General features: G+C 39.7%; 1 protein-coding gene across 1 annotated transcript in view; it reads left to right on the forward strand.

Annotated features, from left to right (window-relative positions):
• The first annotated feature begins 291 nt into the window (after window positions 1-291).
• The window catches only part of FAT4 (FAT atypical cadherin 4), a 170,317-nt gene continuing 149,225 nt past the window's right edge, over window positions 292-21,383 (forward strand). Inside the window, exons 1-2 of the mRNA XM_036852687.1 lie at window positions 292-412; window positions 843-6,029. Coding sequence (XP_036708582.1) covers window positions 855-6,029 — 5,175 coding nt within the window. The 5' untranslated portion in view covers window positions 292-412; window positions 843-854. The remainder of the gene's footprint in view (window positions 413-842; window positions 6,030-21,383) is intronic.

Consider the following 21,383-nt stretch of genomic DNA (forward strand, 5'->3'; position numbering starts at 1 on the left):
AAAAAAAAAAAAAAAATGCTGAGGAGCGCTGGATTTTGCCTGTGCCCGACTAAGGGCTCGAAACCGCAGCAGGGGCGGCGGCGGCTCCTGCTGGAGGAGAAGGGACGGAGCTGAGCGCTCCCGGGTACCGGAACCCTAGCGCCAAAGCGAGCGCTTGGAACGCAGTTTGCTAGCTGCCCGCGCTCAGACGCCGCCGCCTGGGCCTCAGCGGCCACTTCTGCAGCCCTGTTGGAGGGGCGTTTCAGCCTTGTTCTTGAGGAGCGGGGACTCGAGGAAATCCCTCGTCTCCAGCTTTTGGGAAAGCAATTTGATAATCTCCAGGTTCCCCATCGCCCCCTCCCCACTGCGCAGTTGTTCTTTCCACACACCGCTACGGACGTTTGTCCTTCCCTCTTCAGTTTCTTCGCCTTGGGTAAGTTCTAAAGTTTCTGAAGACAATTGTTTGCAATGATTCCTCATATACCTTAAATACAGGCAACCTCTCCCAACTCACATCCACCCAGCCGAAAACGCTCAGGCTTTCTGGATTCGAAAACAAAGTAAAGGGGGGAAAATATAGGAGGTTTGAGAAACTTTTCTGGGGACTCGTCAACAAACAGGAGTGCCCCGAGGAATGCCCTGCCGCTTTTTCCTTTTTCCTCATCTCTCCCGCGCTAAGCGTCCAAATGGCTACCTGGAGCCTTTTGCTGATGCGACTTGCTTCTGCTGGACTGGAGGTTCTTTGAAATAGCAGAGCTCTCAGACAGATACATCGGCTGCATGTTTGCTGGTGCCTACTTGATCCCTGTCATTATCACTCTTTTTTGCCTCACCTCTTCCTTCTCTTTATCACACCGTTCCAGGGAGCCAGGACCATGGACTTGGCAGCAGACAGGGCTCCTGGCCGCCCGTGGCTCCCGCTGCCCACTTTATCATTATTTCAGCTCCTTCGCGTCTTTTGGCTGCTGTCACTGCTACCGCGGCCGGCCCGGGTCAGCGGGGCCGAGCAGCGCCAGGTGTTTCAGGTGCTGGAGGAGCAACCTCCCGGCACGCTGGTGGGTACCATCCAGACGCGCCCAGGCTTCACCTACCGACTCAGCGAAAGCCACGCCCTGTTTGCCATAAACAGTAGCACCGGGGCCCTGTACACTACTGCCACCATCGACCGCGAGAGCCTACCCAGCGACGTGATCAACCTGGTGGTTCTTTCCAGCTCACCCACCTACCCCACCGAAGTGCGAGTGTTGGTGCGGGACCTCAATGACAACGCCCCGGTCTTCCCTGAACCCTCGATTGTGGTCACTTTCAAGGAGGACAGTAGCAGCGGGCGGCAAGTCATCTTGGATACGGCCACCGACTCAGACATCGGCTCCAATGGTGTGGACCACCGGTCCTATCGCATCATCCAGGGCAACGAGGCGGGTCGCTTCCGCCTGGACGTCACCCTGAACCCGAGTGGCGAGGGCGCGTTCCTGCATCTGGTGTCCAAGGGCGGGCTGGACCGCGAGGTCACGCCGCAGTACCAACTACTGGTGGAAGTGGAGGACAAGGGAGAGCCGAAGCGGCGGGGCTACCTTCAGGTAAACGTAACTGTGCAGGACATTAATGACAACCCCCCAGTTTTTGGTAGTTCCCACTACCAGGCGGGGGTGCCTGAGGACGCGGCGGTGGGCTCCAGCGTCCTCCAGGTGGCGGCAGCGGACGCGGACGAGGGCACCAACGCGGATATCCGCTACCGGCTGCAGGACGAGGGGACCCCCTTCCAAATGGACCCCGAAACTGGGCTTATCACGGTGCGGGAGCCCCTGGACTTCGAGGCCCGGCGCCAGTACTCGCTTACCGTGCAGGCTCTGGACCGAGGCGTGCCTTCCCTCACCGGGCGCGCCGAGGCGCTGATTCAGCTGCTGGACGTCAACGACAACGACCCCGTGGTGAAATTCCGCTACTTCCCTGCCACCTCACGCTACGCCTCGGTAGATGAGAACGCTCAGGTGGGCACTGTGGTGGCTCTGCTCACCGTGACGGACGCAGACTCCCCCGCGGCCAACGGGAACATCTCCGTGCAGATCCTTGGGGGCAACGAGCAGCGCCACTTCGAGGTGCAGAGCAGCAAAGTGCCGAACCTGAGCCTCATCAAAGTAGCCAGCGCCCTGGACCGGGAGCGCATCCCTTCTTACAACCTAACAGTTTCTGTCTCTGATAACTACGGGGCGCCCCCTGGCGCGGCGGTTCAGGCGCGCTCTTCTGTGGCGAGCTTGGTGATTTTCGTCAATGACATCAACGACCACCCTCCCGTCTTTGCCCAACAAGTGTACCGAGTGAACCTGAGCGAGGAGGCGCCCCCGGGAAGCTATGTGAGTGGAGTGTCTGCCACTGACGGCGACTCTGGTCTCAATGCTAATCTGCGTTACAGCATTGTCTCTGGGAATGGACTCGGTTGGTTCCACATCAGTGAACACAGCGGCCTGGTGACCACTGGGCTTGCTGGGGGCTTGGACCGTGAACTCGCTTCCCAGATTGTGCTGAATATCAGTGCTCGGGACCAGGGGGTTCACCCCAAGGTTTCCTATGCCCAGCTTGAAGTCACCCTCCTGGATGTGAATGATGAAAAGCCAGTATTTACCCAGCTGGAAGGATATGATGTGTCTGTGGTTGAGAATGCCCCAACAGGGACTGAACTACTGGTGCTTGGGGCAACTGATGGGGACCTGGGTGACAATGGGACAGTGCGTTTCTCCCTACAAGAGTCTGAGACTGACCAGAGGTCCTTCCGCCTGCATCCTGTGTCGGGGAGGTTGAGTACTATCTCCTCCTTGGACAGGGAAGTGCAAGCTTTCTACTCCCTGTTGGTTCTGGCCACAGATCTGGGCTCCCCTCCCCAGTCATCAGTGGCTCGAATAAATGTGAGCCTCCTGGATATTAATGACAACAGCCCTGTGTTCTACCCAGTCCAGTACTTTGCTCATATTCAGGAGAATGAGCCTGGAGGTAGCTACATCACCACAGTGTCTGCCACTGACCCAGACTTGGGTCTCAATGGAACTGTCAAATATAGTATATCAGCTGGGGACAGGTCTCGGTTTCAGGTCAATGCTCAGAGTGGGGTTATTTCTACAAGAATGGCCCTAGACAGAGAAGAAAAAACTGCTTACCAGTTGCAAATAGTGGCTACTGATGGTGGCAATTTACAATCTCCAAACCAGGCAATAGTAACCATCACTGTATTGGACACTCAAGACAACCCACCCGTATTCAGCCAGGCTGCCTACAGCTTCGTGGTCTTTGAGAATGTGGCTCTGGGATATCATGTGGGTAGTGTGTCTGCATCCACCATGGATCTCAATTCCAACATCAGTTATCTCATTACTTCTGGGGATCAGAAAGGTATGTTTGCTATCAACCAGGTCACTGGGCAGCTTACCACAGCAAGTGTGATTGACAGAGAAGAGCAATCCTTTTATCAGCTGAAAGTAGTAGCCAGTGGGGGCACAGTGACTGGAGACACGATGGTTAACATCACAGTTAAGGATTTAAATGACAACTCTCCCCATTTCCTTCAGGCAGTAGAGAGTGTGAATGTGGTAGAGAATTGGCAGGCAGGTCACAGCATTTTCCAAGCCAAAGCTGTGGACCCTGATGAAGGTGTCAATGGCATGGTACTCTATAGCCTGAAGCAAAACCCCAAGAACCTCTTTACTATCAATGAAAGGAATGGTAATATTAGTCTGCTAGGACCCCTGGATGTTCACGCTGGTTCCTACCAGATAGAGATCTTGGCATCTGACGTGGGTGTTCCCCAGCTCTCCTCTAGTTTCATCTTAACAGTTTATGTCCATGATGTAAATGACAACGCACCAGTGTTTGACCAGCTTTCTTATGAGGTCACCCTTTCTGAGTCAGAACCTGTGAATTCGCGATTCTTTAAAGTGCAAGCTTTTGATAAGGATTCAGGAGCAAATGGTGAAATTGCATACAGCATTGCTGAAGGCAACACAGGGGATGCTTTTGGCATATTCCCAGATGGTCAGTTGTATATAAAAAGTGAACTGGACCGTGAACTTCAAGACAGATATGTTTTACTGGTTGTTGCTTCTGACAGAGCAGTGGAACCCCTTAGTGCTACTGTGAATGTTACTGTCGTTTTAGAAGATGTAAATGATAACAGACCTCTTTTTAACAGTACCAATTACACATTTTACTTTGAAGAAGAACAGAGAGCTGGGTCGTTTGTGGGCAGAGTAAATGCTATAGATAAAGACTTTGGGCCAAATGGAGAAGTAAGGTATTCTTTTGAAATGGTGCAGCCACATTTTGAGCTGCATGCAATTAGTGGGGAAATTACAAATACTCATCAGTTTGACAGGGAGTCTCTTATGAGGCGGAGAGGGACTGCAGTATTTAGCTTTACAGTCACTGCAACAGATCAGGGGCTCCCTCAGCCTCTCAAGGATCAGGCCACAGTACATGTTTACATGAAGGACATAAACGATAATGCTCCCAAATTTTTAAAAGACTTTTACCAAGCGACAATATCAGAGTCAGCAGCCAACCTGACACAAGTTTTGAGAGTATCTGCCTCAGATGTTGATGAAGGTAATAATGGACTTATTCATTATTCTGTAATAAAAGGAAATGAAGAAAGGCAGTTTGCTATAGACAGTACCTCTGGTCAGGTGACACTTATTGGCAAATTAGACTACGAAGCAACACCTGCCTATTCCCTTGTCATTCAAGCAGTGGATTCAGGGGCAGTTTCCCTCAATTCGACTTGTACCTTAAATATTGATATTTTAGATGAAAATGACAATACCCCTTCTTTCCCTAAATCAACGCTATTTGTTGATGTTTTGGAAAACATGAGAATTGGTGAACTCGTGTCCTCTGTTACTGCAACTGATTCAGATTCAGGTGACAATGCTGACTTACATTACAGTATTACTGGGACTAACAATCATGGAACTTTCAGCATTAGCCCAAACACTGGGAGTATTTTTCTTGCCAAAAAATTGGACTTTGAGACACAGTCTTTGTACAAATTAAATATAACAGCAAAAGACCAAGGAAGGCCTCCTCGTTCATCTACAATGTCAGTGGTTATACATGTGAGAGACTTTAATGACAATCCTCCTAGCTTCCCTCCTGGGGATATTTTCAAGTCTATTGTTGAGAACATTCCCATTGGAACGTCTGTCATTTCAGTGACTGCACATGACCCTGATGCAGACATTAATGGGCAACTCTGCTATACGATTATCCAACAGATGCCAAGGGGCAACCACTTTGGCATAGATGAAGTCAAAGGCACTATCTATACAAATGCTGAAATAGATCGGGAATTTGCTAATCTCTTTGAGTTAACTGTAAAAGCCAATGATCAAGCTGTGCCCATTGAAACTAGACGGTATGCTTTGAAAAACGTGACCATTTTGGTTACAGACCTCAATGACAATGTTCCAATGTTTATATCACAAAATGCCCTGGCTGCCGACCCTTCAGCTGTGATTGGTTCTGTTCTGACAACAATTATGGCTGCCGACCCAGATGAAGGGGCGAATGGAGAGGTGGAGTATGAGATCATCAATGGGGACACAGACACCTTCATTGTGGATCGTTATAGTGGAGACTTGAGAGTGGCTTCAGCGCTGGTGCCTTCTCAGCTGATCTATAATCTCATAGTTTCAGCAACAGACCTTGGCCCTGAAAGGAGGAAATCAACCACTGAATTGACCGTCATTCTTCAGGGCCTTGATGGACCTGTTTTTACACAACCCAAATATATAACTATTTTGAAGGAAGGAGAACCCATTGGCACCAATGTGATATCAATAGAAGCAGCTAGCCCTAGAGGATCTGAAGCCCCAGTGGAGTATTATATTGTTTCAGTCCGTTGTGAAGAAAAAACTGTGGGACGTCTCTTTACTATTGGACGACAAACTGGCGTAATTCAGACTGCAGCCATTCTGGACCGCGAACAAGGAGCCTGTCTTTACCTGGTGGATGTTTATGCCATAGAAAAATCAACTGCTTTTCCCAGAACACAGAGAGCAGAGGTAATGATTTTTCATCCTTATGATTATTTGTTGATGTGTTTTTTAGGAAGATCGTTCTCTTTATATTTACTTTCTAGAGTAATTTACTGTTGATTGTTCATTTTACTGACAGGAGCATATAAAAATGTTCTGTCACACAGACTAACAAGAATTACATGCAATTTAGCTTTAATCCTGATCAAAACCAAACAATGAACAGTTTTTACCTTATATTTCATCTCACACCATCATATGTGTAAGGCTAATGAGAACTCTTTTGCCATTTCAGAAGTGCAAAAAAAAAAAAATTCGTTTATCTAAGTTACATCACCATGCTAAACTAAACACCTCACAGTAAGGAAGTCTACCAGAGAATGAGCAATTTCAGACTTAAGAAATCCTTATTCCAAAATGAATAACTTTGGTAGAAATCAGCATTATAGCATGGCTTTCAAGGGGGAGTGGCTGTGGACTGACAGTTTACATCAGGACGGTATTAACTTTCACATCCTCAGCAGTCTTGGCAGTTTCTTTATAGACAGTGACTAATTTCAATGTGCTGGGCCAAGTTTGGGGAGATTCCTGATTTCATCTGCCTTCACAGTTTAGGCACTATCTTCTGATTTAGAGTAATCCTCTCTCTTCCCTCTTGAACTAAAGCATGTAATGTGCTGTGAATGATCAGAGATTAGAAGCTGTTTCTTGAGACAAAACTGTGTTGTTCAATGCCATGGTATAGGTACAAGTTGTTCTGTCTGCTGATGGGCGAGAAGCTAGTGTTTCAAAGCATAAGCCAACAGATTTCAAGCTTGGCCTTTCCCGGGGTATATTTTTGGCTGTTACTACCTCAGTGTTTCATTGATTTGCTTTTTAGTTGAACTACTTCCAATGTTGTTTTGATAATCAACTAGAAATGACATAGCTATACTCTGGAAGCTCGTTGCCATTTCCTAAGTTCTCTCTCCTCACTCCCTTCAAAGAGATTCTGGTGTCACTCATCCAGAAACACAAAATATCAAATGTAGTTTGTGATACTCGCAGTAACCCAGACACGACATGCTGGTGAAACTGAGGCTCATGTGTTTGTTTCTTGCTTCTTTTCTTTCTTTTTTTACAGAGGTGAGGGGTTTTCTTCATTTAAAATGTTCATTTATTATTATTATCTTTCTGAATCCCCTGTGATTTTTTTTTCATGTTAGCTAGCTATGTCTATTCTATGGATGGAACAGTATATTCATGGCCTAGAGGATATTAGAGATATAATACGAGATATAATTCTTAATAGAGAGATAATTCTTAGAGATAAAATTTTAAGTGGAATTCAGTTTTATCTTATACACATAGCCCTGAAGAAACTTCTAACCCATATGTCCTCTTTTACCTAATTAGTTTTTTAAAGATCTTAACATAGGTCTTACTTATTGAGCTATTTGGTTTAACTCAGGCTATGATTTACATGTAATTTTATTTTGATTTGGGGTTATTCCTCCCCTAAACCCACTCCCTGGCTCTACCTTCCTTCTCTGGAATTATTTCTTAAATGAAGAGATTTAAGTAGCTATTAAAGACAGGCAATTAAGTCATTCTAGACTTTAAATTTGTTAAACTGTAAAACAAATTATGTTATTGGTTGTTTGGTTCAATGCATTACATTTGCTCTGCAATGAGAATAAATGTCCATTGTTTTCATTAGAAGATTTATTTAGTCTTATTATTTATCCATGAGATATGCAAAGATTAGCCTAGCTTAAATTTGTTAAATAGTGCTGTTTCTGCATTAGGCACGAGGACTAAAAAATAATGATTATAAACCGTTTTGTTAGTAATAGGGGATCATATGTCTGTTACCTTTTTTAACCTCCAATAGCACCAATATGAAAAGTTATTCATATTTACTGTAGCCTATTTAAAAATCTGGAGAGTCATCATGATGGTTTTTTTATGAGAAAAAAATTGTTTGTCAGGGTACCTTCTGTGAACTGAAGTGCTGAAATTGTAAACCGAGTTTGAGTTCCCAAGCTCCAACCACTCCTAAAATTAAAAGCAAATGTGTTTCTCCAAAGAATATTGAAAGCAGTAGTTGGGAGCTAGAATTTCATATTATTATTGGTTGTATCTTTCAAGTGTATACAATAAAGTTTTTTTTCCTTCTACTCAAACAGTTAATTTACCGTGATTCTGCAAAAAGAAGCTGTAAATTACCTCTGGTTGTCAGAGGTGATTTTTCAGTTGTTTGTTTCTAAGTGTAAACTTTGCTCCAGTGCATTTTTTAACAATTTATTCATGTACACTGAGAGGAGTCTGGGTTGCTTACTCAGGTTTCTGGCTAGAGTCATGGCTGACCACATTCCATGGGCAAGCAGAGGGTCAGTGGGTAAAAGAGAAATGATTTAATCTGCATTCTTTCAAGCTCTGACACTTGTGTGTGTGTGTTGTGGGAAGGGGGCGGTGCTGGGGACTTGGCTCTGATACTTCTCATTCCAGAGCTGTGTCCAGTTGTACACCTTCACTGCCCCTACCTGTCATAGCTTAAACTTCGGCATGGATGAGAGTGTCTTTGAAGGATGGCTTTTGTGTTGCAGTCACAAGGTTTATTATCCTTTTATTTTATATCTTTGTATTCTAAGAAGAGTCTTGAGTATGTTAGAATAGCTCATATACATTTTGTACCACTTTTTTAGGTTCAACAAAAAAAAATTGGAGATGTAGCACATCCATAAGCATTTCTCTTTTAATATGTGTTTTATGGGAACATGCAACTTCGGGACTGGGTTGGACTTCTTGAAGGTCAAAGGCTTTGTCTCATTGGTCTTTATTTTCTTTCTTTATTTTTATTTTTTACATCTTTATTGGAGTATAATTGCTTTACAATGTTGTGTTAGTTCCTGCTGTACAACAAGTGAATCAGCTATGTGTTATACAATATATCCCCATATCCCCTCCCTCTTGAACCTCCCTCCCACCCTCCCTATCCCACCTCAATTGGTCTTTATTATCTCCCTAGTATAATATCTCCTTGATAATAATATCTCCTAGAGCCCTGGTGTATAGTAGGGTGCTCAGTACATGTTTGCTGAATGAGATGGTAGAAGAGCTAAGACTGGTGTGTGCATTCTTGTGCTTCAGCAATAATCAGCAGAGAGAAGCCGGGAGAATAAAGGAGGTTAGTAAATTTGATCTCGGTCATTATTTGAACTAAGGACATAAAGACATAACCAATTATGTCTGTTCTACAAATGAACTGAGAATTGTCAGAAGACTCAAAGAGGAAAGAGGAATTTAGGTGGGTGGTCTCACATGGAACTTAGGGTTTAAATGGAGAGAAATACTGTATATGCTTCTAGGTTGCAGTTCTCCAATTTGTTGGTTGCAGGACCCCAAAGAGCTTTGCTTAGGTGTGGTCTTATTTGTTAATATTTATATTTTGAACATTAAAACTGAGAAAATTTAAAAATGTTTATTAATTCTTTAAAATCACATTAACCATATAACATATTTTATTCTATTAAAAGAACTTAATTTGCCAAACATAAAAAATAATGAAAGAGAGACATTATTTACATTTTAATAAATCCCTTTAATATCTGGCCTAAGAGAAGACAGCTGGATTCTCAAATCTTCTTATTCCATCTATTGCAGTATGTTCTTTTGGTTAAAGTATATGAAAATAATCCGTTCTCACTCAGATAGACAAAGCTGGATAAGGGAAAGATATTTTGATATCCTTTTCCGATAATTGATGATTTTCTTTTGATAACTACACCAGAATTCCACAACTGGTTGTTTCTTAAAACTTACTTGCAATTAGGAATCTGAAACCCTACCAGTGAACTTTTCATACTTTGTTGCATGAAAATACTGATCTATCTTGCATTCTGAATGGATATTTTACCTATGTGTGACTTAGAAATATCAGGCATTGATCATTTGGAAAATATTGGTTATAACTGATAAGGATCTTATCAAAAGAGTCGTTAAATATATTGACTCACAACCTCATGGTGATGGTTCGAAGTTTTCCAAATTTGAATTTTCACTGGAAAGCTCAAATTTTATCATTTGTAACATATATTGTTAGCTGTTGTCCTGATGTATTAGGCTCCCTTTGTTCATTTTCAAACTAACAAACAAAAAATGTCTGTCACATACCAAATCTAAAAAAAGCGTAGTTTCTCTGTCAGTTGTTCTTTCAAGTAAAAATTGTATTCTGTAAATAGAGCACCTAGTTCAGCCTTTAACTCAATCCATCACACACATGCTTTTCTTTGAGACTACTTACAGTGGTACAGATTAATGGTTCTTTATGCACGTTTCACTATTTGTCACCCAAATATTGAAAAGACATCAGGATTTAATGGTCTAGATTTAATAATATTAATCATTTTACTGTTTCTTCAAGGAGAGTTCTTCAGTTTTTAAGTGAAACTGGCATTTTATTTTTACTGTGACTAGTAAGTGAAGAATACAATTAGAGCTGAATACTTTGGAACTACTGCTTTGCTTTGTGCTAAGGCACCAGCAGTTTTACCTGCCCTTTGCTTTTGAACCTCTAGTGTAAATGTCAACATAGTGAAAAGGCAAACAATGTTTTGTATAATTATGAACACAGTTTTTATTTCCCAGGCATCTTTAATGGGTCTCTGGTATGCCTAGGGCCCCATGTTCCACAGTGGGAGAACCATTGGCCTAGGCACTGAGATTTTTGCAATTCAGTAAAAAAAACAACAAAAAAAGCAACTAGAAATATTCTATTAAAAGTCTGTTTAGAATGTTAAGTGAACAAATTATGATTGCATTTAGATTAGAAATGAGTTTTAACAATTGATAATAAATAAATTTATTTATTTTTAGAGTGAAACCATCAAGAGTTCCAGGAGAAATGATGGAGACATTTGTAATATCAATACTGAATATCAAGTTTAGAAATGATTTTCTTCCAGAGGGTTTAGAAGAAGAGTTAGTGCACCTTATATTAAATGTCTGTATATCTTGTGTGTCATTCCTCACAGGCAAAATATAAGCAACAGAACTGAATATTTAATAATAATGATAATAATAATTATTATTATAAAATTTATTGCATATCACTATGTTCAGTCATTGACCTGAGTGCTAAGTGCTTCTTTAGGGATTTTTATCATTTGAGCCTCACAACAACATTAGTCATATCACTCCCACTTCGTAGTTGTGGAAACAGTCTCAGAAAAGTTAAGTGATTTGCTTAAGTTCAGACTGATAGAAAGAAAAATCACAACCAGACTTGCAAATCCATTATTTGTGTTCATAGCTACTGTCCTATAAAGACAGGGCAATCTGTGGCCTTCATTAAGAGAGGGGTTTTTTTACTCCATAGATAAAAGTATAGATGTATGCTTTTGATAATCTTGTTTTCACACCCTTATTGGTGTTAAAAACTCTTTGAAAAGTGGTATTATGTATTGTCTGAACCAAGAGAAACATGATTTTTGCCACCTCAATCAAGGCCATCAGCAGATGCTGTACATTCCTATGGGTCAGTTACTGGTAGCAGCAAGGATTCCAAGTTGAGGACCTGTGGAGGTGTTTTTGGAGCAGGGAAGAAGGGTGAGAATATGAGAGGGGCACTGGAGACAAAGGAAGGGCACACGTATATGCAGTGACTCTCCTAATTTACAGTACTGTACAGGTTGGGAACAGTTGCTGTACTTTATGAAGGTGGAGAATCCATTTTTGGATTTTCAGGTGATAAATCTTACTCTCCTAAGGAATAATGATGAAATTGTGTGGGTGGAGTGTGAAGATTATATTAAAAGGAGGAAAACATTTCTTACTTCCTCAACTTTGACTTCCACAGTGTTTGGTTTTTTTTAAACAATCTATGATTATTTTCTGATTCTATTTTTTCCCTATTGGTATGTGTTTAAATTTATTAAATTTATTAAACTGTGACTTAAAGGCCTCTGTACGTTTTCAAGACATGTACAAGTGTGTATCACAGACAGGAATATTGATGGGCAACTAAGCTCATGCTGCATATTTTCATATATGGCTTCAGGATGCTTGATTTGGTCTCTCTCTTTTGTTGATATATTTCCATAGATATAGTTTATTTTCTGACAGAGTTATTGTTTATTTCTTTTTTTGCCTTTATTAAAACCCAAATTATTTTAATTCTTTATTGTTCCATTAGATTTTGAGGCAGCTACTCTAGGAATAGTTTTGAAAAGATGTTTATGTACTTCATATTTTGTGGAATCAATTTTTCATTGCACTGTCTACAGCTTGCACTTTGCCATCATTACAATGAAAAACTGCCAAAGAACCTCATTAGCTGTGAGGGACTGTTGAGTTAGTGACTATAAAGGATTCCACAGGCCCTGAGGTATGTCCTCTCTTCCAAGAATTAATATAGCTAAGGTTCAGCTCTTGATGAATACCCATGAAATTAGTATTCAGAAGAAGGAGCTTCGGAGTGGAAATTGAAGAAGAGTAACTGGCAAGTGACATGGCCAAAATGAATTAAAGCGTTTCTTAAAGTCTCCTAGATATGGAATATGGTAAATATATTCTAATGCTTTCAGGCTTTAAGTAGTCTGTGACAACAGCAGCCAATTTTAGTAGTACAATAAATAAGGAGGAGAGAGTATGAAGAAGGCAGAGAAGTGAAAATTTTTAAAAATTCTGTTAGACAAATATCATTTATAAAATATATACATGTAATATATATATATATATATATATATATATATAATACCATGTACTAACATGTCTGCAACCATTGTACAGAGATTACTGGATTTTCCCTGGTGTTAAAATCCTGAGACAAAATGGGACAATAAAGTCATGAAGATGACAGAATCTAACTGGAAGATAATTTACATGTGGCAGTCAAGAATTGACTATAGGGGTGCAGTTTCCAGACATGTATGCATATTTAGGAAACAATTAGGGAATGAAAACCAAGTTTTAAGGTATTGAGGAAATGTTGAGAGACATTTATAAACCCTGTTTGATAACTGGCAACTGGGAGCCAATGGCATTGTTATGGATGATTTGTTTAGGATTATTGACATTTTTCTGAAATGTTTTATCATGTATAGATTCTAACATATATAAAGTGTTTACATTATGTCAGACACTGGTGAGCACTGGGCATTGTCTTGCCTTCACCATAATCCACGACATCTCACCATTTGACAAATGAGGATACCGAGGCTAATGGAGGTCAAGTTTATGGAGCTGGTTTATGGTGGAATCGAATTTGAACCCAGCAGTCTGACTTGAGTATGTATGTTTAATCCCAACACAACATGTTATAAGAATGGTTGATACTTTCTATACTCTCATAGGCATACAAGTTTTACTGTGTAAAAAGTTGTTTTCATATTTTTATATTTCTTCATACTGGTGACTGAAGAAATATAGGGTAAAGTGAAGTTTAGTTAATGACCCAATAGTAGGATTACTTTAGGTCCCTATTAATCTTTATTTAGGTTAGGCTTGAATAAATGGACCTATAATGTCAGTTCTTCATTTTATTTTTCGATGTGCAGTGAGAATATATTTCCATTCTTCCAGTTACTGCCTCATTTACTTTCTTCCCTTTTCAGCAAAATTTTTGAAAGAGTTGCCTATACCTGTCTTCTTTCTTCTCATTATCTCTTAAATCCACCCCCATCAGGCTTGGCTTCTGCCACTCTAGTAAAATTGCTCTTACCAAAGCCACCATGATAGCCACATGTTTACGTCCATTGGGCAGGTCTCAGTGCCCATTGTATATAACCTTCTAAGTAATCAAACTCTCAGGATTTTTATTCTGTTTCTTGGACCAGTTCCTTTTCAGCCTCCTTCACCAGCTTCTCTCCATGCCCTCAAATTTTAACTGTTGGAATATCCCTAGAATCAGTTCTTGAAAAACTCTTCCTTTTTAATCTACACTTATTCCCTTGAAGATCTCAATCAAGCTCATGATTTTAAATAACATATGAACAGATGAGTCCAAAATTTTGTCTCCACCCTGTATATCTCTCCTGAATTCCATATTCATATAACCAACCACTTACTTACTACATTTGATTAGTGTCTTAACAGATATTTTAAATTAACATTTCCAAATCTGAGCTCTTGATATCTTCCCCAATAAAAACCGACTCAACAACCCTCAGCCATCTCCTTCTCAACTGATGGCAACCCCAATCTTCTAACTGCTCAGGTCAAAAAACTTGGTGTTCTTTGACTTCTCACTTTCACACCCTATGTGCAATCTGTCAGTTAATCTTAGCTCTCTCTTAAAAATATATCTAGGACTTCCCTGGTGGCGCAGTGGTTGGGAATCTGTCTGCCAATGCAGGGGCACGGGTTCGAGCCCTGGTCCGGGAGGATCCCACGTGCTGCAGAGCAACTGAGCCCGTGCGCCACAACTACTGAGCCTGCGCTCTAGAGCCCGCGAGCCACAACTGCTGAGCCCGCGAGCCACAGCTACCGAAGCCCATGCACCTGGAGCCCATGACCCACAGCAGGAGAGGCCACCGCAATGAGAGGCCCACCCACCGCAGCGAAGAGTGGGCCCCGCTCTCTGCAACTAGAGAGGGCCCGCACACAGCAACAAAGACCCAACGCAGCCAAACAAAAACAACAACAACAACAACAACAACAATATATATATATATCCAGAAACTGATCTTTTCTCATCACTTATACTGTTACTCCCTTTGTCTAAGACGCCATCATCCTTCCCTTGGATTATTGAAGACAGACATCTTCTTACTGATCTCCATCGTTCTTTCCCACTCTTCTCTTTCCTTGCTCATCTTCTTTACTCATACTGGCTTCTTGCGAGTCCCAGAACTTGCTAGGAATACACCTGCCTCAAAGCTCTTGCTCCTGGCTCCTCATCCTGCATAGAATGCTCTTTCCTCCAGGGCATCTACTTGGATAATTTCCTCCCACGCTTCAAGGATTTGCTCATATCTCACATTCTAAGTGAGAACTAACCTTCCTTTACTGACTTATTACTGTAGCTCCCCACCCCCTCATCCTGCCTGATCTCCATTTCTCTATTATAGTGTTTCATATTCCTCCCCCGTAGAATTGATCAGCCTCCTTCACCAGCTTCTTCTCATCTCCCGAAATGCTAAATACTGGGATGCCCCTGGAATCAATTCTTGAAATTTTTCTCTTTCTAATCTACTCTATACCACTGAGGTGAGGAGCCCAACCAATCTCATTACTTTGAATAATATATATACACTGTACAGGTATAAGTGCATGTGTGATATAATTTGCTGATCTGTAATTTTGATTATGTTTTATCTGTCTTCCTCCTGCTAGAATGAAGTTCCACAAGGGCAGGTGTATTTATCTGCTATGTTCACTGATGTACCCCAAGAGCCTAGAACGTTAGTTGGAACATAGTAGGCACAAAGTAAATTTTTGTTGGATGAATGAATGAATAAATGAATGAATAACTAATGAATGGATGAATTGATTTCCCTGCTTCTGTCCTTCATCTCTTTGATTTAGTCTAGCAGGTGGAGTGATCCTTTAAAATGTAGGTCAGATCATTTCACTCCTTTGCTCGAAACCCAAAGCTTTCCATTTCACTCGTAGTAAGAGCCAGATCCTTACAGAGAGCCCCAAGGCCCTATGTGGCCTGCTCTCATCAGTCAGTCATTTCCTGACTTCTCTTCTTCTTGGCTCTCCCTCCCTAAGCTCGCTCAGCAGCTTCACTGTGGGCTGTGGCCCAGCCTCGGGTGCTCCTGCCTCACAGCCTTGGGCTGCCTGGGCTCTCAGCCTGGACTGCTGGCTTTGTGCTTCTCTCACATCTTTTCTCAAAGTCACCCTGCAAAGTTCTCATTCCCTCAACCTTCCTTCTTCTCTTTTCTTCTTTTTGTTTCTTCTTAGTCCTTATCATCACCCAACATAACACATATGTTACTTCTTTATTTTGTTTATGGTATGTCTTCCCTCTAAAATATATGTTCCACCAGGGGAAAGGTTTTCATCTGTTTATTATTGCTGTATTCCCATCACCTTCAATAGGGCTGGATCAATGCAGATGCTCAGTAAATCTTTGATAAAGTGAGGAATTACTGTTGAACATGCTGCAAATATGCTGCTTAAGGGCCAGAAGCTCAGTCAGTGATGCGTGCTGAAGGAAAGGAGTCATTTTTCATATCTCAAGCCAAGCCATGGAGCTTCTTCTGAAATTAGTGAAGCTAGCTAATTGGCCAGGACTGATTTTCCTGGGTAGAATGACCGTGGCTGCGTGACTTGACTGGCTAAGAGCCTGTAACTCAATATCCAGAAATCTGTATTGTCTAAAGTACAGTGAGATCACTAATGCTAATTTTATAGACATTTTGGTAAAGTAGAACATTTTAGAGTATATATAACAATGTATGCTACGCTATTACCATGTCTTCTCATTTCCTTAGAACTTATCAAATTTTGCTTTAGAGAGCAAATCTTAACTTACTGTAAACCATGTTTTTCTTTCTGCAAAAAAGCAGGATAACAATATTCTACTTTGGATATTGATACGTTTAAGTACTGTCATTCCTTTTTCAAATTTACACCGTTGCTCAATATTTAACATCAATAGTATTAGTAAACTTGACTAATAAAACACAGCAAATAAAATATTGTTTAACATTTCATTCTGACTGAAGTTTATGTGAAATAGTGCATGCTTTTGATTTGGAAGAAGCTTGTTTCAAACATTTTCATGGTTACTCTCTGAATTTCATTTTTATCATCTGTAAAATGGAAATGATTACCTGTTTGATGGCTTCTTGTGAGGGTGGTAAAAAAAGGTGCTCACTAAAGTTTGTTAGTTTCCTTCCTTTTTTTCCAAAATGCAGATATGCACAGAACTATTAAATTTTAAAAAACGCTTTCTATTTCCAAAGTGTTTTAGAACTCTATCACTCCTTTTTATTATTATTTTTTTAAATTTCCCTAACAAGTCTGTACAGAGGCATATCAGGTGTTTTTTGCTTCATTTTAAGGAAAAGACACAGAGAATTTCATGATTTGCATGTGATCACAAATCTAGAGTAACATGTAGGTTTTTTCTGACTTTGGTCCGCATGCTTGGCACTAAACCACACTGCCCGTCTGTGGTTAAATTGATGCTATTTACCCATCCATCATTTTATTATTGTTGACATAAATAATAGTTATAGTCTCTTAAGGGAATTAATTTACTAATCCAGAAACTTCGTTGAGAGGCTTAGTTGCTTATGAAACAAGCAAATTAAAATAGATTATTCAGTGTCTGTTTCATTTTAAAGCCTTCTCTCTCATTTAGATGAGAAATGTGCATCTCTCAATTGTCAGATATTGACTACCATGAAATCATGTGTGTTTATCTGAGAACCTAATTTGAAAAAAATTTTTTGTCAATTACTTAATGCAATTCTATTAATTGAAGTCAAATTGGCTGGTCCCATCAAATATAGGTAAAACTATCTTTTCTTCAAAACTACTTTGTTTTTTACAAAACATATAAATTCTGGTAACTTCTTAAGTGAGAATTTTCTAATTCATAATTAAAATATTTCCCTGAAAAGAAAAATGTTTTATTACTTTCTGAAATTGTTCAAAAAAAGCAAATACCCAAAGAAGATGTGCTTCCCTTCTGCTTGACATAGTGTTCTATAGTATGTAACTTTGTTTTTTACTCAAGATATTTACTCTCTCTTTCTCTCTCTCTCTCTCTCTCTCTCTCTATATATATATATATATGCGTGTGTACATATATATATGAAGCCACTCCATGCTACAGTGGGTTTGAAGCAGGTTACAAAAGTATATATACAATGAAAGGAAGATAAAATCGTTAGATTAACCTCTAGGAAGTAAAAATAAGTGTAGCTAAAAAGTAATCCTGGAATATGTAAGATTAGCATACAGAAATGTATGACTTAGGTAGTCCACTAAGTTTAATTTTCTAAATGCCAAATCAAACAGAGAAATAAGATCAGGTAGATAAGTCATGGTGTCCTAGACTAAACAAGCACATACATAAGACAGTTAACAAAAGAAATATAGATTTTCTAAACCTTAAGGACCTAAGAGGAATTTATCTTACAGATGCTCAAAAGAGATCTATTTTTAAGTGATGATTTTCTCAATGGTACTTTTACTAGTACAATGACAGATTTTCAATATCTCCTATCGTGATGTCTTTTATTTATTTATTTTTCCCCCCAGTTCTCTTTTTTTTTTTTAACATCTTTATTGGAGTATAATTGCTTTACAATGGTGTGTTAGTTTCTGCTTTATAACAAAGTGAATCAGTTATACATATACATATGTCCCCACATCTCTTCCCTCTTGCATCTCCCTCCCTCCCACCCTCCCTATCCCACCCCTCTAGGTGGTCACAAAGCACTGAGCTGATCTCCCTGTGCTATGCGGCTGCTTCCCACTAGCTATCTGTTTTACGTTTGGTAGTGTATATATGTCCATGCCACTCTCTCACTTTGTCCCAGCTTACCCTTCCCCCTCCCCGTATCCTCAAGTCCATTCTCTAGTAGGTCTGCATCTTTATTCCCGTCTTGCCCCTAGGTTCTTCTGACCTTTTTTTTTTCTTTTTTCTTTTTCTTTTTTTAGATTCTATATATATGTGTTAGCATACGGTATATGTTTTTCTCTTTCTAAGTTACTTCACTCTGTATGACAGTCTCTAGGTCCATCCACCTCACTACAAATAACTCATTTTCGTTCCTTTTTATGGCTGAGTAATATTCCATTGTATATATGTGCCACATCTTCTTTATCCATTCATCTGTCGATGGACACTTAGGTTGCTTCCATGTCCTGGCTATTGTAAATAGAGCTGCAATGAACATTTTGGTACATGCCTCTTTTTGAATTATGGTTTTCTCAGGGTATATGCCCAGAAGTGGGATTGCTGGGTCATGTGGTAGTGCTATTTTTCATTTTTTAAGGAACCTCCATACTGTTCTCCATAGTGACTGTATCAATTTACATTCCCATCAACAGTGCAAGAGGGTTCCCTTTTCTCCACACTCTCTCCAGCATTTATTGTTTGTAGATTCTTTGATGATGGCCATTCTGACCCATGTGAGATGATATCTCACTGTAGTTTTGATTTGCATTTCTCTAATGATTAATGATGTTGAGCATTCTTTCATGTGTTTGTTGGCAATCTGTATATCTTCTTTGGAGAAATGTCTGTTTAGGTCTTCTGCCCATTTTTGGATTGGGTTGTTTGTTTTTTTGATATTGAGCTGCATGAGTTGCTTGTATGTTTTGGAGATTAATTGTGATGTCTTTTAGAATGTACTTATGACAAATTGTAAAACTGTGATTCTAACAAATAATTTATTTATGGATCAAAAGAGATTCCCCCGTTGGTAAAGTGCTCTTGTTTGGCTTTATTTCACGTAGTGGATTAATATTTTATAATCACATGATGAACATTCCTACTGAGTTTTTCACATTAGCGTATCTCAGCACATCACAGGGGTAACCGGATGATAGGGGTTTCGGTAAGATTACAGCTTAATCCTTTGGTAAGATTTTAGCTTTACTTGTATTTTTTTAAAATTTCATTTAAAGCAATTGGTTAAAATAGTTGGCCCACATCAAGCAAGCTGTGTCTCAGATTGTGGCCATTTCTTAGAAACATAATTGAGTTACTAAATTCTGCTTGAATTAATTATATTGCTTTATTGTAGCATTTTTTCCTCACCGGTAGCTGTATGGCAGTCCTTTAATTGCTACAAAAAGTTGACTCAGTCTCTTTTTTTAAGATGGTAACTTCAATTCTCCAATAAAAAGATTAAAATACTAATTCATGTATATGACTAAATGGGACAGAACTGCCACTGCAGCTTAGTATTTTATTACTTTGCATAATAAAATAGGTAAAGTTATTTATTTATCCATTGAGGTTGTCATTAATTACAAGTAAGTAATGAATCCTTAGTATTTCACGTCCACAGCCTGGCAGATTTAGAACACACTTGACCCCAGACTTGCTGGAAAATGAAGGAAGTGGGAGTAAAAATTTTCTTTATAGGACACGATGCTTTGGGATAGGAGGGACCACATAAGCTTGCCAAAACTTTGGGTCAAACTGAGCACAGATGACCATAGTTGATAGAGGTGTCTATTATTGTATTTTCTTCTAGGCACTTTTCTGCCTGTGTGTCAGTGTGTTTATACTTAAATGAAGAATTTTTGTTGCTTGGCAACCAAGAGAATACATTTTTGCTAAGGAAAAAGAAATTGGTAGTTTTAGATACTGGATAGCGGAGTGTAGGGAGGTGTTGCTTTGAGCAGTATTAACATTAAGCAAAGGCAATTTTCCAGGAGAAAGGTGTTTGTTATATATGTCTAAAATTAAATAATTCACATTGTACATTTACTTCTTAGCTTGTCTCTACCTTCTACCTCAAACACTATTTGAAAAAATAATGGCCTAAGTAAATGCATTATGTTCGTTAATCTAACTTCTTATAGTGCACAGGGTAAACATTTGACGAAGTGAAACTAATTGAAATTTTATTCTCTGACTTTATTTTTTTCTAAAATTAATTATTTTAAATCCTCAATTAAAAGATTTAATATGTACTTCAATTTCTGAAGGAGTTCTATGTTATTCTTAATATTGAGTGTAGTTGTGCACTGCATGATTAAATACTGAGATAAACATAAATTTGAAAGTTAGACTAATTTTATTCAAATCCTGGCTTTACCCTTTCATGCTGTGTGACCTTAAAGTAGAAGTTAAACTTCTCTGAGCTACAGCGACTTCATCTGTTAAAGGGAGAGAATTCTAACCATTTACCTTAACCACTGAACATAGCAGTGCATATTTTCCTAAAAGTCTGTTTGGTTTGCTTTTATTGATGCTGCATTCAGTTATTTACTCCTTGTGTGGTCAAGAAGGCAATGATTAAAAAGGAAAAAAATGTAAACAGCTACTGGGCATGTAAATAGCTACCGTTCATGTAGGAACTGTGATGACATTTCTAATGATACCATGTAGATGGGAAACAAAACCAAACTTACAAATTACATTTCCTAATTTTAGGGAAATTACTCAGGAAGCACATTGAAAAATACCTCTTTGGTTATTTTCTCATTCTACTATATCAGGTAGAAAAATCACTTTTAAATGATGGTGACTAGTAAGCTGAAAGACATAACTCAGAAAAGAAAGGTTATTACCTAAGATAAGGAAATGTGTGTAGTGTTTAAATTGTTTATTTGCATATAATTTAATTTAAGTAAATTTCAAGATTCTTCTTTTAATTTTAATATAATGTACAACCAGATAAGCATCATCCAGTTTATGGACTGTGTTCTTTTAAAAGTATCAAAGTTTGAAGTCATTTTAAAACACAGGCAGCCTACCTG

This window comes from Balaenoptera musculus, chromosome 5, assembly GCF_009873245.2.
Source record: "Balaenoptera musculus isolate JJ_BM4_2016_0621 chromosome 5, mBalMus1.pri.v3, whole genome shotgun sequence".
Classification (NCBI taxonomy): domain Eukaryota; kingdom Metazoa; phylum Chordata; class Mammalia; order Artiodactyla; family Balaenopteridae; genus Balaenoptera; species Balaenoptera musculus.